The sequence below is a fragment of the Prenolepis imparis genome, unplaced genomic scaffold (assembly GCF_030444845.1).
Source record: "Prenolepis imparis isolate NDT839.2.m4 unplaced genomic scaffold, iyPreImpa1.0 SCAF_3, whole genome shotgun sequence".
Lineage (NCBI taxonomy): Eukaryota > Metazoa > Arthropoda > Insecta > Hymenoptera > Formicidae > Prenolepis > Prenolepis imparis.
In genome coordinates this window covers 3110672-3128869 of record NW_028141161.1, presented here as the reverse complement: position 1 = coordinate 3128869, position 18198 = coordinate 3110672, and the positions used below count along the sequence as shown (strand labels likewise).

The window sequence follows — 18198 nt, the reverse complement described above, 5'->3', positions numbered from 1 at the left end:
CACCGTCTCCACAAGCAGTATTTCCTCAAGCACCGTCTCTACAAGCATTGTATCCACAAGCAACATCTCCACAAGCACTGTCTCCACAAGCACTGTCTCCACAAGCATTGTATCCACAAGCAATATCTCCACAAACATCATCTTCACAAGCAGTGTCCAGTGATTTAGAGTCAACATGTAGCAGTAATCTTATAAGTAATATATAATCTATAAATAATCAGTCAATAATCCATTGTGATGTGTGCGAATGTAATACATAGGATACAGTAAAAAAATGGATAATTTTCATTAATTTCTTTTTAACTCCAGATGATGCTGCATCTGTATCCTCGATTGAGGATAGCAAGAGAAAAGAAACTATCATACGTGCGTCAACATCTTCACCCAATAGTCAGAATGTAAAGGAAAGTTTTGCATCAGTTATTGCACTGTCATCCGAGGAGGGGTTGAAAGCGATGCAGAAGATACCAATAAAAAGAAGTGTTCCTGAGCCTGATCATTTCGCTAAACGTAAGAAGAAAGAAGATGATTTATTTATGCAAGCGATAGCCAAACAGTCAACAGTACTGACTAATTTTGCTACAAAATTAAAAGAGTCTTTCATGAACAAACCCTCAGCAATAGTCACAAATTCAGATCGATGTATCTCTCAGACCAATGTATCTACTGCTTCTTCTATGGATGATCCAGTCTTGATTGCCATTGGATATGCTCTTAAGTCTATACCTGAAGAAAAGCGTCTCGAATGTATGTTTGATGAGGTGCTCAATGTTATAAAATCAAAGTATCTACAACAATAGCAAATGTTCAATGAAAATATGAGCATATTATTTTTAATATATAAAAATATATTTTAATTTTTATTTAATTCTTACTAATATGTAACTTTTATTTTATTAATATATAACTATTAATGTTTTTATAATTAATTATAAAAATATTAATTGCTATAAATTTTTATTATATTTAAAATTTTTTAACTTTGTTTTACCTTGTCATATTTTTAACTTTGCACAGTATTAATACATTTTTATTTTTTATTAATATATATATATAATTTATATATAGAAATATAATTTCTGTTATAATAGTTATATAATTAACTTTGTTTATTATAGTATAGTAAACTTAAAAAATTTTTAATGTTTATTTTAACATAAGATTGATAAGAAGACTGATTGTAAAGAACAACATTTAAGGTAACAATAAATATATATTTCATTAGTTTCTATTTTAGTTTATTATTTTGTTCTTTTCTCCGTTATCATATAAATAAAACATAAATATAAAAAGCCTTATAAAATATATAATATGTACAATGTATTATATATTTAAACATATAAAATATAGGCTTATATAAACTTAAATATATCATAGCTAAAATTATATTATAAAAAAGTAATTGCAATATCTAAAGAGGATGGGTAATAGTCGCTCCCCTGAATGCATATTCATATTGCCATGGAGTCTGATTTTCACCAATTGGAGAAACAAAATATTCTCTAAGATAATTTCTCATGTCTTTTGCTATAGAACCTGCACGATTAGCACCCATTCGACCAATTTCAGTAAAATGTGGGTAAAAGTGTCGCCTCCAATATCCTTCTCTAATATTTCCATCGTTCTCCTCAGTATCAATAAGATCTGTTGTACAATACTGACGGTTGTTTTATGTTCTTCTCCAATCATAATAAAGTTATGTAGGCAAGTAAGAGCTTTGAACACATATTCACAGTTTGTTATTGACATGCACAGAGATTTTTCTAAGATACGCCATCGTGCAGTTAGAATACCAAAAGCATTCTCTATCGTACGCCGTGCACGTGACAAGCGATAATTGAAGATTCTGCTGTCATCAGTCAGCTCTTTGCGAGGATAAGGCCTCATCATATATACTGATAGTGGAAAAGCCTCATCGCCAATAAAATAAAACGGAAAAGAAATATTTGTTCCTGGAAGTGGTGTGGGATCTGGCAAAGGTACATTGCCTGCAGTTAAGTCACTTGCAAATTCAGTGTTTGCCCATACTCCACCATCACTTATAGAACCTGAAAATGGATCGCAGAGTAGCAATTACAGATAACATGTATTATAAACTGTGCATTAAAAAAATTGAAATTGAATAAATTATACTCACCATATTGTCCAATATCAATCCATGTAAATTTGTATGCTGCATCACAGGTGGCAAGTAATATCATGCTAAAAAATTGTAGAATGCTGATCCAGAATTGGGAAAGGCTTGAACTCTCATATGACGTCCGTCTATTGCTCCTAAACAATTTGGAAATTGCCACTTTGTCATAAAGTCATCACTAATGATTTTCCAATCCTCTTTACTAGGAGACTTTAAAATAATAGGTTGTAGCACTGTCCAAATCGCCCGATTTCATGCACTATTTTATGAACAGTTGACTTGCCTATCCTAAATTCTGCATGTTTTAATTTAGCACTATCACCCTGTGATAAGTACCTGTAAATAATTATGAGATTTTTTTAAAAAAAGGTGATATAAAATAAAAGTGCAATTTTACTTACAACAAAGTGACAGCTACGCGCAGCTCTGTAGGCAAAGGAATCCGGATACTATTTTTCTGTAGATGAGGACTAAGCAAATTTACCAGCAATTTAAACTGCTCAGGCCACATTCTAAATAATCCAAAGAACTCTTCGTGATCATACTGAAGCAATTCTTGAACAATATTATGGTAAAATCCTTGAGCATTTCGTAACCTATTTACAGGTCAAATCCACCAGCGTCGATGTGTCATTTTCTTCCTTCTCATAGCTTGCCATAGCAATAAATTATACCAAGCTAAACAAAATAAAAAAAACATCCACATATAATTTTTCTCAAATCCATAATTATGACGAAAACAAACTTTGGAAAAACTGTGGAAACTTTTCAGCAAAAAACACATAAACAATGTCACATGCTATCAAATAGAAAAATTTTGGAGACTTCAAAAATTCCCCATTTGATAGCCAATAATCGTGTCACATTGTGTCTATCTGTGCTTCTTTACTGCTATGTCTTCTCTGATGTTTTCTCATTGGCCGCCTTGTATATTATTGCTACGTCGTCTGTATTGTAGACGGAATGATCGTAGATTTAGCGTTGTTACGACTAAAACACTCCATTGTAGATGGCCCTTAAGACATTCTTAAATATAAGAACCGATTATACCGGCCAGAGTCGTTCCGCGTTTTCTATTACGGCTCTGATTGGTTACGCGGTACGTGTTATGGCTCCGGCAGACCAGCGCGATTAGCGACACGCGAAATATCGTTTTTTGCTTTTATTTAAGAAACGACAATCTAACAAACGTTCTAATTAGCATATTCGTGACCAACAAACGATTCCGCATCGATTGAGCCTCTGCAAAACTTAAATAATCTAAATTAAAAGCCGAGGGCTAACTTCACGGTTATTTCCCTAGAAAATTATCAAATATCGTTTTTTGCTTTTATTTCAGAAACGACGATCTAACAAACGTTCTAATTAGCATAAAAAATCGATAGAAAACAACAGAAAACGATTACATCGTTTTTAATCGTAGTTATGAATCGAAAGTTAACGAAAGAATATCGTAAATGTACGATTGATTCTCTAGCGTTTCCTTTCGTAAGTATCCTATTAATATGTTATCGTTTCTTATCATTTCTTTTCGCTAACCCATACAGCATTGAATGATTGTAGAAACATATTGCATAGATCTAACATTATAATATTGCATGTGAGTTGTGAAATATTCCTGCAATATTACTGCAAGAATGTGGCAACAGTAAAATTTCCGCTTTTAAAAAAATTACAATGTAATGCTATGGTATTATTACGGTGCAATATATTAAAAATAATATTAAATAAAACTTTTTATTTTGATATATACGCGCTTTCATCATTATGTTTACTTATAGTAATTTAATGTAGTAAAATATATATATTTCTATAATTATTAACTTTAAATTAAGTAAATTCTAGTTTATGCTGATGTTATAAAACATTATTAATGTTATAACATCAAGCGTTAAATCTAGCATTTACTCGACATTTTAAAGTTAAGAGACAATTGTACCTTTAGTCTTAGAGCTAATTTCATCAACTTTATATAATTCTCCTGACTAAAACTTAAGTACAAGATAGATAGTGAATCGCGCGTCGCATAGCGATAAATGAAGGAACTAACGATTTGACTGAATACTATTTTTTTATAATATTTTTGGAATGTTGCTGTAAGATTTTTCATAAAATATTACAGTTATATGTTTCTATAATGTCCCTACAGTATTACAATGCAACTTGCAAAATTGTAATATTACTGCAATGTAATTGCAATGTACTGTTTTTGCAAATCGTATCGGTTCCTATTGTATTCTATCGATTTTTTATCGGGGATGTTTTCTGTTGTAACTTTACGATAATACATTTATAAAATACGTTTTCAATTGTTTATGGTTGATGCATGATTAAAAATTATAGGATTTTTTGTAATTGTATGTTAAAAAACTTAAAACTATTTTTATTGTAAATATACAATTGATTACGAATAGATTTTCAATCATTTTTTCTTGATAAATTCCAATAAAACAATAAAAAACAATATATCACAATAAGAATTTTATCGTATTCTAACGACTGAATCCGCTTTTAACAGAGAATGAAAGAAAACGATAAAAAACGATAACATTTCTTTCGAAATCTAAAAAGTAAAACAATAAGATACGATAAGAAACGATAAGATTTTCTACAGATCGTATCGGTTCCTATTGTTTTCTATCGATTTTTTTTATCAGGGATTTCACAATGTATGACTTAAAGGGGGAAGGTGTGACGTCCACATTAAATTAAATAAATTAATATGGGTAGTAACAAATGGATCGATATGGATCCATGTAGTGATTGGCACGAGTCAATGAAGGTGGGCAGTTGATAAGAATATTGATTCACTATTATATTTCACCGTGGACAAGAATGACCTCCCACCTTAAAAATTCTTTAAGAAACAAGGGCGGGAACCTGCGCGGGGATTCTTGCCGCTTGGTATAAATAAGGGAGACAATGAGGATAGTCTTTAGACTTTAGACATTAGTCTTCAGTTAATTGTCATAAATCAGAAAATATAAACTTGTGTTTAAAACCTAATAAAAATATTTCAAATTAATCTGGAAAGAGACTGTCAGGGAGAATGACGAAGCGGAATTTTGCCTTTTTTTTTTTTGTTCCGCTGCACTTCCTCTCCGCGTGCTGATACAGCCTTGCGTGAAGACTCAGTCGTCAAGGTATTACGTGACAAAATAATTCAAACAGACTTGGTAAATGTAATATGACTACTTGATGTATTTGCTGGTATCTTAGAGTGTTTCGATTGCTTGCTCACGCAGAACTAATCGCCGGAGATTTTATACAAGTATAATCCGGTCGATTGTCGAAAATGAAAATTGGGGGATTGACGTGTGTCGATTTGATTTGCGGAATCAATTCGAGGCGATACATTGTGGGAGCAGGGAGAAGGGATGAGCATGAGGCTGTTCACAGAGGCCTGCATGCTTTTCGCTGAACGAGGACCCACGATAAGCGTTGGAGAGGGAGGTATGCTCTCTCTCTCTCTCTCTCTCTCTCTCTCTCTCTCTCTCTCTCTCTCTCTCTCTCGCTCGTTAGATGCGAATTGGGAAGGCAAGCGTGTTCCTAAACATACCGCCCGCGTCGAATGTTTTCATTCGAAATTAATGGTGATAACGTAGACTATACACTGTACAATAATAATATATCGTTCATGATTCGATGTACATACAGATAGGCAGAAGTTGTTACAATGAATCGCAATAGATACGAACTCAACCTTTCGTGGCTTTCGATTCGGGTTTTTTTTTTTTTTTTTTTAATTTGAAGTACCGCCCGCCGTGGTCGATTCCTTTTCGGTTTCGGTATTGATATTAACCGGAAGGAAACAAAGCTGCGCTATCGGACGCTTAAATTCGGAAGTCGCTGTCTTGACCGTTACAACGCGGATTAGGTTATCAATGCCCGGACATGCAATGATGCGGCCGAGCGTCCAGTGACTCGGGGGGGGGGGGGCGTTGGAATTTCGCAACAGTACTAATTGTCCGATCTTAATCAATTTTTGGATAACTCGCCATTTCGGGCGTTGATGTAAAGTTTGCAAATAGTCATGTTTCCACGACCGCCAAAATCCTTCGCATAATCGCTGTATTAATTGCCAGCGAGATAAACGTTGTTCCGGAATTTCGAGGACGCTCGGTTCGGGGGGAGCGATTAGTGCGGTCCCGATTAAGAAATGCCCGGGGGTCAAAGCCCTGTAATCGTTTAAATTTTCGGAGACGGCAGCGATCGGTCGGGAGTTAAGACACGCTTCGACGCGACATAATAAGGTGGTTAACTCCTCGAACGTGAGAGTATAAATTCCTATACATCTTTTCAAATGATACTTAACACTTCGAACGGCGGCTTCCCACAGTCCCCCGAAGTGGGGAGCGGCGGGAGGTATAAAGTGCCATGAGACACCTTCGCTCGCTACATGATTGATAAAATCGGGATTACGCACCGCAGCCTGATATGAAGATGTTAATTCGTGGTCGGCGCCTTGGAATGTCGTACCGTTGTCGGAATACATTGCGGTGGGCAATCCTCGACGAGCGACAAATCGATTGTAGGCAGCTATGAATGCGTTTGTAGAGTAATCGGATACAAGTTCGAGATGAAGGGCCCGTACGGTCATACAGATAAAGAGAGCGATATATGCTTTATGGGATTTGTGACCGCGTCCGGACGCAACACGAACCGTGATCGGACCCGCGTAATCGATTCCGGTATGCACAAATGCTCTCGCTACCTGATTCACGCGACATTTTGGAAGTTCACCCATGAGCTGCGACGGAACGCTAGCCCTGGCCCGCGTACATTTAACGCAACGGTACAAAACTGATCGGACGGTGGCTCGCGCGCGTAATAGCCAGAATTCTTGTCGCATGCGTGCGAGCGTTAATTGAAGACCGGCGTGATGACCTTGGATATGAATGTCGGATATTAAGGATGTGACTAACGGATGTGAGCGCAAGACGACTGGGTGTTTTGTCGCTTCCGGCAAATCAGCGTTTTCCAGTCGTCCTCGCACACGAATAAGGCCGTCATTGTCGAGGTATGGACTGAGCGGAGCTAGCGAGCTTGATTTTGAGACGGGACGGGATCTTTGAAGATTCATGAGATCCTGCTGAAAAAGGTTGGCTTGTAATGTTTTGAACCAAAAAACCTTGGCGGAGTGGATTTCGTTGGGTTGCAAAATTAGCGGCGAATTGAGTTCTCTTTCATTCGAACTAAGAGTAGGATTCAATTTCTTACTTTGTAGACGGGAAGTAAATCGCATAACAAAGGCAGTTACGCGAAGTAATTTCACCCAGGATGAAAATCGAGATTGAAGGTTCCAGGGTTCGGAGACGTTTACAGAGGTAGCTTGAACAATAATTCGTTCCTCGAGCGAGATATCCTTATTTAGTTGCAGAGAGAGGTTTGGCCACGACGTTGAGTCATGCTTTAACCACGCGGGTCCGGACCACCAGAGGTGATGCGTTAAAATCTCCTCAGGGTTGATGCCTCGTGAGGCGCAATCGGCTGGGTTATCTATCGTCGGAACGTGTTTCCACGTTGCGTTACCTACTAATTCTTGTATTTGAGCGACTCTATTTGCGACAAAAGTCTTCCACCGAGAGGGCGATTGACGTAACCAGGCTAGAACAATCATAGAATCGGTCCAACAATAACACTTTGCCGCGGGGCATTGTAAGGCTGAGCGCACGAAATGTAGTAATCGGGCTAAAAGCAAGGCGGCACAGAGCTCAAGACGCGGCACGCTCACGGTTTTAATTGGAGCTACCTTTGATTTCGCGACGAGCAATGAAATGCTGGGTCGGCCGTCAACGGAGACAATACGGCGCATGTACACGGCCGCCGCGTATGCTTTCGTGGAAGTGTCCGTGGAATTCGAGGTGAATTACGTCAAGGCCGTATTCTGTCCATCGAGGAATTATAACTTTTTCGATTTTAGGTAGCTGCGAATAAAATTCAGACCATTTCTCAAAAACTTTAATAGGGACGATGTCGTCCCAATCGCATCTAAGCGACCACAGATGTTGTAGCAAAATTTTGGCTGTGATTATAATAGGTGTCATCCATCCGAGAGGATCGAAAAACTTCGCGATAGTTGACAAGATTTGACGCTTCGTATTTCCGGGGGTGCTTGTCATCGCAATACGGAACTGAAATGAGTCGCGATCGGGATGCCATGAAATTCCTAAAACTTTCAAAGACTCATCAATGTCTCTGTAAATCCTTACCACAGGCCAATCCGTGATTCGATGGATCAATGCCTTCTAATAAAGTGGAGCAATTACTGGCCCATTTCCGTAAATGGAAACCTCCTTTTGCGAGAAGCGATATGAGTTGTTCACGCGTTTGGCAAGCTAAAACTCGATCATCGGCACCGAATAAGCAATCGTCCACGTAAATTTGATGTTGTAAGACGGGGAGCGCTAACGGGAAGTTCGAACCTTCATCGATCGCAAGTTGACGTAACACGCGCAGTGCTAAAAATGGTGCGGATGTGGTGCCGTAGGTGACCGTAAGGAGTCGGTACTCCTCGACCGGAACGTCGAAGGAGGCTCTCCATAAAATTCGTTGATAATCGCAGTCACGCGGATCAATTAATATTTGCCGATACATCTTCGCGATATCTGCGGAAAAGACGTATCGAAACTGACGCCATTTCAATATGACGGCCGCGAGATCATTTTGTAGTTTTGGCCCGCATAACAGGTAATCATTTAACGAGGTGCCGTTCGACGTGCGACTCGAGGCGTTAAAAACAACACGGATCTGTGATGTCGTACTGGTGTCACGAAATACCGCGTGATGAGGGATATAATATAGTTTCTTTGGATCCGGGGTTTGAGAAAGTCTTTCCATATGTCCGAGGGTTTCATATTCGGCTAAAAATTCGGAATACATTTTAGCTTTATTTGCATCGGATTGTAGGCGCCGCTCCAAATATCGGAGATTATTTAAAGCGATGGATCGAGAGTCACCGAGATTCACCGGAATACCGATTTTAAAAGGTAATCTGACAATATATTGACCGTGTTTATTTCGAGAATGATTTGTGAGGAAATGATCTTCGCATTGTTTTTCGTCGGTTTGTAAATACTCAGTTTGCGGTACGCTCTCGATTTCCCAGAATCGACGAAGAGTTATATCCAAATTATCGAGGATCGTGATGTGATGGCTGTGCACTGACTCAGGAAGGCGGGAAGGGGAGATCGGACCGGAGAGAATCCAGCCGAACACGGTATTTTGGGCGAGAGGTTCATCAGGCCCGCCCCTCCTAACGCCGTCCAAAATCAGCTGACTATATATCTCCGCGCCAATAATAATATCGATCGGATCGGAACTCATCAGATTGGTATCGGCCAACGGAAGACCCGCCAAATGTGGACAATGATGCAACTGAGATACGCAATCGAGCACATATTCCGTTAGAGATTTAAGTATAATCGCGTTAGTCGAATATTCCGGTTCCCGCTGATTCGCGGGGCTCACGCGAACAAGAGCCGCATGATGCGCGTAAGAATGCGTTTTTCCTACTCCGGTAATACGTGCATTTTGCCTTCGACGAGGAAGTCGTAAAAGTTGCGCGATATTTTCGGAAATTAGCGTCGCGACAGAACCTTGATCAAGTAAGGCCCGTGCATGAACAAAGCGACCTTGGGGCGAATATACACGGACTCGAGCTGTAGCAAGCAAAACAGATGAATTTGTTGACTCTATGTTTGACAATACATGTGATGATATTTCAATCTCGTTATTTGTTTTGACCGCTGCACTACCAGTCGATGGCTCGTCAGCCGTTGTCTTTGTGTCGCTCGACAAATGAAGCAGCGTGTGATGTTTTTGTGAACATTTACGACATCGGCGCTCGCTTTTACAATCTCTGGTTCGATGCGTGGCGGCGAGACAATTGAAACATCGTTTATGAGATTTAATAAACTCGTGACGATTAGCAGGCGTTTCGGCAAGAAATGCTGTACATTGATACAGTAAATGATTCTTTTTACACGTCGGGCATACGAATGTTGACGCGGTGGTTGAATGAGCTGCTATATGTTTTGATTTATGCGATTTCGGATTTGATTCGGAGGTACCGCTTGGTTTCTCTGGGAGCATAGCGTCGAGAGCTCGAATGCGAGATTCCAAAAATGTATTTAGCTCGGAATATGAGGGAGCTTCCACAGTATCGCTTAACTTCAATTCCCAGGCTTTGCGCGAAGCTTTGTCTAATTTTTGCGAGACGAAATACACTAATATATCATCCCAAGCATGAACGGGACGCCCGAGGTTTTTTAGAGCTTGAATCGACATATTCGTTTGATCTCTCAGAGTTTGGAGATTTTTGGAATTCTCGCACGCGATCTGCGGGAGTGAAAATAACGCATAGAGATGAGTATTGATTAGGCGACGCTTGTTTTCATATCGCGAAGAGATAATTTCCCACGCAACTGCGAAATTCGCGTCAGTTACGTTGAGATGACTAATCGCATGACTCGCGTCCCCGGAGAGGACTGAACACAAAAAATGCAGGCGATTAACATTGGACAGCCCTTGGTCGTCAATGACCATTGACGTAAACCGATCACGAAATGTTTCCCAGTTCGCAAATGACCCATCGAAGGTCGGTAACGCGAGACGCGGAAGATGCGAAACAGGTCGCGTCGACGAAGCGATAAGTGAATTATCAGCTAATGACGCGGATGGACCGGCGGCCTCGGAGTCTGCGATTACCTCGTGCATATAGTCGAGAGCCTCGTAGTAATCTCCTTCGCATGTCGCAAGCTTGTCCTCGGTGAAGTAGGCGTGGGTGGCTCGGAGCTTCTCATCGGCGGCGGTAGAGAGTTCGGCATCAAGATCTTGAGCCTTGGAAAATTGGTCGTGTAGGAGAGAGATCCGGTACTGAGTAACCGGTCGAGTCATCTTGGCTTGCCCCAATTTCTTGAAATTCGGAAGCGCTCTTGAGATAGATTTGATCAGCTGGTTCTGTCTGTATATTAACGTCTCGAACGAAGTCATGTTGACGAAATTGATATGTCACGTTCGCTTATAGCTGCTGGTCACAACAATGATTGACCTTGGTATGGAGATCTTGACGCCGATCCGGCTCGAAGGACCAAATGTTAGGGAGAATGACGAAACGGAATTTTGCCTTTTTTTGTTCCGCTGCACTTCCTCTCCGCGTGCTGATACAGCCTTGCGTGAAGACTCGGTCGTCAAGGTATTACGTGACAAAATAATTCAAACAGACTTGGTAAATGTAATATGACTACTTGATGTATTTGCTGGTATCTTAGAGTGTTTCGATTGCTTGCTCACGCAAAACTAATCGCCGGAGATTTTATACAGATATAATCCGGTCGATTGTCGAAAATGAAAATTGGGGGATCGACGTGTGTCGATTTGATTTGCGGAATCAATTCGAGGCGATACATTGTGGGAGCAGGGAGAAGGGATGAGCATGAAGCTGTTCACAGAGGCCTGCATGCTTTTCGCTGAACGAGGACCCACGATAAGCGTTGGAGAAGGAAGTATGCTCTCTCTCTCTCTCTCTTTTTCTCTCTTTCTCTCTCTCTCTCTCTCTCGCTCGTTAGGTGCGAATTGGGAAGGCAAGCGTGTTCCTAAACAGAGACGTAGTCCTTTTAATTATCAGAATTCCAATAAAAGTTGTCGCTGTCAACAAGAATGGCAACAACATAATTAATATTATAATAATTGAATTTTGACTAAGATTGGCGCTGTCGAAGAGCATGGCGAAAATCGTCATAAGTCGCTGACAATAGTGTGGCGACTATGATTAAACAGTTTTAATTTAAATTCTAATGTTTCTCAATTTTTATTAGATGCCCAAAAAAGCAGGCAGACGTGTTCAAATTAAGAGGATTACGTTTCAAATTAAGGAAGCTATTATTAAAAATCAAGATCCTTTACCTCTCTCTCTAAAACTCCATACTCTCAAATCTAATCCAATTCCTAAAAAAATAGAATATAAATTAATTCCAATCCACTTTAACATCAACTATCCCCATTGGAAAACAATAAACAAAACTGATCCTCGTCGCAAAACATATAAAATTCGGTATTTATTCGGGCCAGAGGATTAAATAATTAAATATAAACCCGCAAACAAGGTCTAATCCCGGGTAAATTTCTTAAATGATTTGACCCAAAATAGACCAAACAATCTTAATTGTCCGGACGTGACACTCTCTAGCCTTTTCTCTACTCTTCTTCTCCTTTCCTCCTCCTCAGTCTCTCTCTCCGACTTCCTCTCCATCACCTTCAGCATCTTTTCCATTATCACTCTCATCTCCTTTATCTCTCTCACTCCCTCTTTCATCCATTCCATCTTCCGACTTTCTCTCTCTCCAACACCGTATCCTCTCTTCTACCGTCTCTTAACTTTTCTTCAGATCTCTTCCTCTTTTCCACTTCCGGCTCTATCAGCGTCCTTTCTTCTTAATCTCCATTATCTCTCACTTTCCACCTGCTCTCTAACCTTCTTCCAATCTTCCAAAACATTTGTCAGCTGGATCGCTATCGACCCTGCACGTGTCGATCATACCGGTGGCGCCCTCTTTCCACTTCCACTCCTGTATCCACCTTCCTTCGCCGTCTCCATCTGAACCGCTCGAACCACTCTCTACTTGCCGCAACCTCCGTGGCGCCCTCTCCATCTACCCTTTCTCTCACTTAAGCCTCTCCTTACTGTCCAGCGCCCTCTCTCTCATCTCCTCTGCCACGTCACGTCTCCTCGTCCTTTCTTCCCGTTGCTCCATATTATTTCACCTTCCATAAAATCCTTTCTACTTCGTTCTCACGCTCACCATCACCTCACTCAACTCCTCCTGCATTCCTCTATCCGTCTCTTATTTCCTTCTCGTCCATCTCACCCAACAAACCACCTTTTTCACGTCCCAACACGGAGCACTACTTTCCGCCTGTCACTACCTCCGCGGCCATCTTCCCCTTCAATTTAATATTAATATTAATTTATTATTAAATCATATAAAAGCCTATTTAATAATACCTTAACGCATTTCTGAGATGTTTAATAAACTGCAACAGTTGGTGGATCTGGAATAGGGTCGAATTCGTCAACATTCTCCATATATTGAACATTGTTACGCCATGGTTTCAACTACCAGTGCATACGTATATAATTTCATTGATGTTAATGATATCAAGATCTTCTAGAGTTGACAGTTCTTTTGATACTGTATCAGATATGACTTCCTATAAAGAATGGTATTAAATTATTAAATATCATCTAACGTTTAAGTCGTAAATTTACATTTAAGCGGGGAGCACACACTTTTGAATAAGTGCGTATAAGCATATGCATAAGGAAATTGATTGATCCATTTTCTTATGCATTTGCTTACGAACCAATCGTTCGTAACGATTTTCTTATGCATATGCTTATGCATTTATGCAAAAGTGTGTGCTCCCCGCTTATAATAATATCATAAGATTAAAACATACTTTTTCCAAAAGTTTCCACTGTACATTTCTAGGGAGTATGCGATGCTTAAGAGTTCGTTCAAAGTAATCTTTAGTTTGAAAAATGTAGAATATTTCAAATCTATTCTCCTGTAGCCATAATCTGTTAGGTCGCGCATCCGTAATCCATTAAACCAGTCAAGTAACTGTCAATTCAGACAATTTATATTGTTTTGACCTGTGGAAATATAATATATTACAATATTTTGTAAAAACAATTAGATTTAATGTGATATTAGATTGTATAATAAACTATATTTACCCAACAAAACTGATAAGTCTTGCCAGATGTTGACCAATTCCAGTATTGTATTAGCATCTTATTAAGACATTATTACTTTTAAAATGATCTTGAAATCAGGACGGACTATTAACACCGATCATAATTACATATGTTTTATGTTCTTTAGTTTTTAACATTTTGTCTTTCTTTCTTTTGATCTTCCAGATGCTACTGTATTTATTCCTTCTCTTCCTCCACTATTATTCTTTTTTGTAATTGCATATATTTTGACTCTTAACATAAAGTCCAACATTTGAATTCTATGTGGATAACACTCGTTGTTCTGGTTAAACCAATCTTCATCAACATGCTGGACGTGCTTCACACAAATGTCAAGGAGCTTTTTCTTCACATCTTTGAAATGCCAATACATCTTATAACATGAATTCATTGCTTCAAGTTGTAGTGTAATAATATTAAAAAATGAATCCGTTGGCCTTGATAGCCATTCTATTTCAGGATCATCTTCGTCTTGATGTTCATATTCACGTAGCTGAATATAGATTTCATTGTTGTTTAATTCTTCCATCGGCGTTTTCAAATTTTTTTCACGGCAGCTGTCGCACTTTGTATTCTTGTAACCGTAGCGAGCAATATATTCTGCGAAATATGAAATTGCATTTCTTTCATATGCCTCTGCCTCTGAATTTAAGTTCTCCTTGTTGGTCTTTGTTATTTCTAGATTGTCAGAATATTTAGTAATTCCTTCAAAGGCTATTGCAATGAAATTATCAGAGTCGTCATCCATTTCAGTTAAACAAGTAAATTCTTCTTGTAATAGAATACTGTTATTTTCCATTTCATCACGAACTACCGATGTACCATCCGTTAATGAAAATGTTTCTTGACAAGTTACATTTCCTCTGTCGCTTCCATAAATATATCCACTTGATAAAATGTGCCGCAACGTTAACCGTACCATTCTAGCAGTTGGATTACGGTTGAATCCTCCGCGTCCTCTAATTTTTCCAAATGTATGTTCTACAGAATCTTGGTTACATAGTGCAGTGACAAGCTTGAAATCCGGATAGTGTTGTTTGATGGAACGATACGTTGATAAAATTGCTAGCACAGTCGTAATCATTCCATCAAAGCATGAAGGTCTTGATATCTTGTTGGGGGAAGTACTCCACTTCGAACTCCATTCAATGAAAGACGTTAATAATTCTTCAACCATTGCATTATCATCTGATAACGGACCCTTTTCTCCTTTCCAATTATTTAAATAATATACATTCATAGCATCTATTACTTTATTCATTTTGTAAACAAATTCTGCAGATGCTTTCCATGAAGAACTTTTTAACACATTGCTTTGGCCTGCTGTTGACATTGCTGCAGCAAATCTTGCACTTAACATTTGAAATGCTCTTTTCACATTCATGACTTCAAAATTGTTTGGGTAAAAGTGCGTGTAGGTAATGTGACTCAATAAATTTGAAGTATTTAATTTTCTGTCAAATTGCCATGTTGCAAATAAGTCAAAAAAAGACATAATGATTTCGCCATTCACATAAATATACTTATGAGATCTCAACTGGCTAATCAACCTCTTGATAAGATGGGGCCAATCAAAAGAAGTAAAATACGTTTCATTGTTTAATGAAAGAAACGGTTCATGTGGAATAATTTTCCAATTATTAAAAGCTTTTCTATTTGCTCCACCTTGGTCACATGTGATTATCTGTACATTTGCCCCTACATCTTTTAATTTTTGTAAACATATCTCGGTGAGTTCAATAATCTCCTTATGTGTTGAAATTTTTCCAGTCAAAAAGTATGCTACTATTTGCCGCCAACGATTTTCCGCATTAATGCTATCAAGGCAAAATAGTAGAATATGTCCCGCTGGTTCATCGTGTCGTTCCAGGGGTCCGAGATCTATTAATCCCTCGATGAGATCATATTTTCGGCTGTATTCTTCAAATTTTTTTATTGACATCTCATCAAATTTTAAACAGCAAACTCTTTGAGAAGGTGGTAGTTTGGACAAATTTTCTCGAATTTTATAAAATATTTCTTCACAAAAACCTGGTCGAATTTCTGTTTCAGATATCCAATTTCTGACGGAAGATTCTGATGGAAGATTTAGTCCAGCCTTTCTCATCCGTGAATATCCACTTGCAAAATAATAAAACATTTGTTTCGCTAAATCTTTTTCTTCTTTTGTGTATGTTTTTTTTCCCCTTATGTAGTTGAAGTTTTATTATAGTTCTCGCAACTGGTTTCAGACATTTCTTTCCATCTAAAAATTCATTTATACTGTGTTTGCAAATGTTCTTGTTTTTCCGGATTTCAATATTGCGATGTTTCAACATAGCGCGCATATTTTTTTGTTTTCTCTTCCTCTCCATAAGAAGTTTTTTTAGTCTCAAATTTTCTTTTTTTAATTTTTTTATTTCGGAGAATTCATCTTTATTATACATTTTTTGAGGAGCAGACTTTTCTTGCGGTTTTTCTATTCGCTTTTTTATCATGTTCGCTTTCACTTCTTTCTGCGAGTAATTATCCAAAAATAGTGGAGGTGGATTTTCATCATTAAACCACTCATCGTCTGCGAAGTTATCTCCGAAATTGCAGAAAAGTTCTTTTCCGGAAGGGTAACATCTCTTACGTGTCGCCATTTTTATTATGGCTACTTCTTTATTTGTATTGTTCTTTTTGGCCTCTTCAACGTTTACTTGAAAATCGGTATGCGTTTCGACTTCCATTAGAATGCAGTCTTGATTTCTTGAATGGTTAACATTTTCTTGTACAATATTTTCATTAGTTTTGCCTTCTTCTGTAATTTTTTCAACATTATCTTTGACAAGATGTGGAATCTCAGTGTCCTTTGGGCCCCATGGTATGGAGTTTCTTCTAATATGTAACTTCGTACAGCTTATGAAATCTTCTTTATTAAAGTGGTCTGCACATAATTCTGCCTTTTGTATTGATCCCGGGGACCACTTAAGTAACTTTTCATTACCTGTTTAAACATAAATCTACTGTTTATACACTGAAAAAACATCACGCGTTTCAATAACACCAAGTAGCAAACAAATACGTAAAAATGTTTTTTAAAAGCTTAAAAAGCATTTTTTAAAACATTAAAATAAGGAGAGTCACTTTTTATTTATTAAAAAAATTTTAATTTTAACATTGAAAAAAATGTTTTTTAGATGTTTGAATAATAATTATTTTTTACTTAAAAAATTTATTTCACATTTGAAACTCCTATGATTTTTTAAAATGAAAAGACATGTTTATACTTAAACAATACCCAAACAGCACCAAGTCGACTGTTAGTTGACTATCAGTCGGCAGAAAAAATCTAAGGTCGACTTTAAAATCAAACTGAATGTCAACTTATAGTCAACTAACAGTCGACAAATGACTCGACTATAGTAGACTGTCAGTTAGCCAAAAGTCGACTTAGAAGTCAACTTTATGGCAATTATAAGTCCACTTTCAGTCATCACTACGCCAATTATATGTCGATTTAAAGTCATTAATATTATTTTACTTTTAAATTTAATTTTAATAGTGATATTTCTCAAAAACTTGATTAATTTAACTTTACTAAATTGTATTATTGTAACAATTTAGTATAAAATTAAATTAATCAAGTTTTTGAGAAATGTCACTATTAAAATACAACTTTAATAATAATTACATAATGGGTATATTAATAATAAACACAGAGGCAACAATATTAGAGTAGTAAATTAGAGTAGTAAATATATATATCATAAATTTATTTTTTTTTTTTTATAATCTTGACAATTTTTTTCATCATATACGCACGCATGTAATTGCACATAGTCATCATAAAAAAATACATGTAAAAATAATACATAAAATTAATATTACATATGAATATATGTGTGTTCTAAATATTGGCTGAAGATTGTTTTTGAAATTTTTAACTAAATAAAATAAACCGTATATAACTATAAACTATAAATCGTAATAAACAATAAACCGTATATAAACTATAAATCAGGTAAACAATATTTTTATATTGTCGTAAACGAAATTATATATCGATAAATTTAACGAAGTCGCCAGTGGTGAGTAAAACCAATGAAATATATTACTAAATTAAATATATTACTAAAAAGCAAAAACATGTATTTATTCAATTGTGTTACTACAATTGAATAATACGATATACGATGTAATAAATATATTCCTGATATATTTATTACATTGATTTTTTTAGTAACGCTCTTATTCTGTCGCCAGATCGTCGTAACCATTCTTGCATACATGCTTCGATTTCGCTGATTGTAGTATTATTTTTCTTCAAAACAATTGC

The 18198-nt window shown here is 37.4% G+C and overlaps 1 protein-coding gene across 1 annotated transcript; it reads right to left on the bottom strand.

Annotated features, from left to right (window-relative positions):
- Positions 1 to 6583: 6583 nt before the first annotated feature.
- Positions 6584 to 11131, bottom strand: LOC145934258 (uncharacterized). Its single transcript, XM_083034623.1, has 4 exons — positions 10847 to 11131; positions 8350 to 10477; positions 6801 to 7744; positions 6584 to 6676 (listed from the first exon to the last, which is right to left on the bottom strand). Exons 1-4 carry the CDS (start codon positions 11129 to 11131, stop codon positions 6584 to 6586), a joined length of 3450 nt encoding a protein of 1149 aa, XP_082890749.1.
- Positions 11132 to 18198: the final 7067 nt, after the last annotated feature.

Coding starts and splice junctions, on each gene's coding strand:
- LOC145934258 (XM_083034623.1), bottom strand. CDS start 11,131: ATGACTTCGTTCGAGACGTTAATATACAGACAGAACCAGCTGATCAAA. Junction 7,745..8,349: donor GAATCACGGATTGGCCTGTG/GTAAGGATTTAC, acceptor TGATTGTTCTAG/CCTGGTTACGTCAATCGCCC. Junction 6,677..6,800: donor ATTACGCGGGTCCGATCACG/GTTCGTGTTGCG, acceptor ACGCATTCATAG/CTGCCTACAATCGATTTGTC.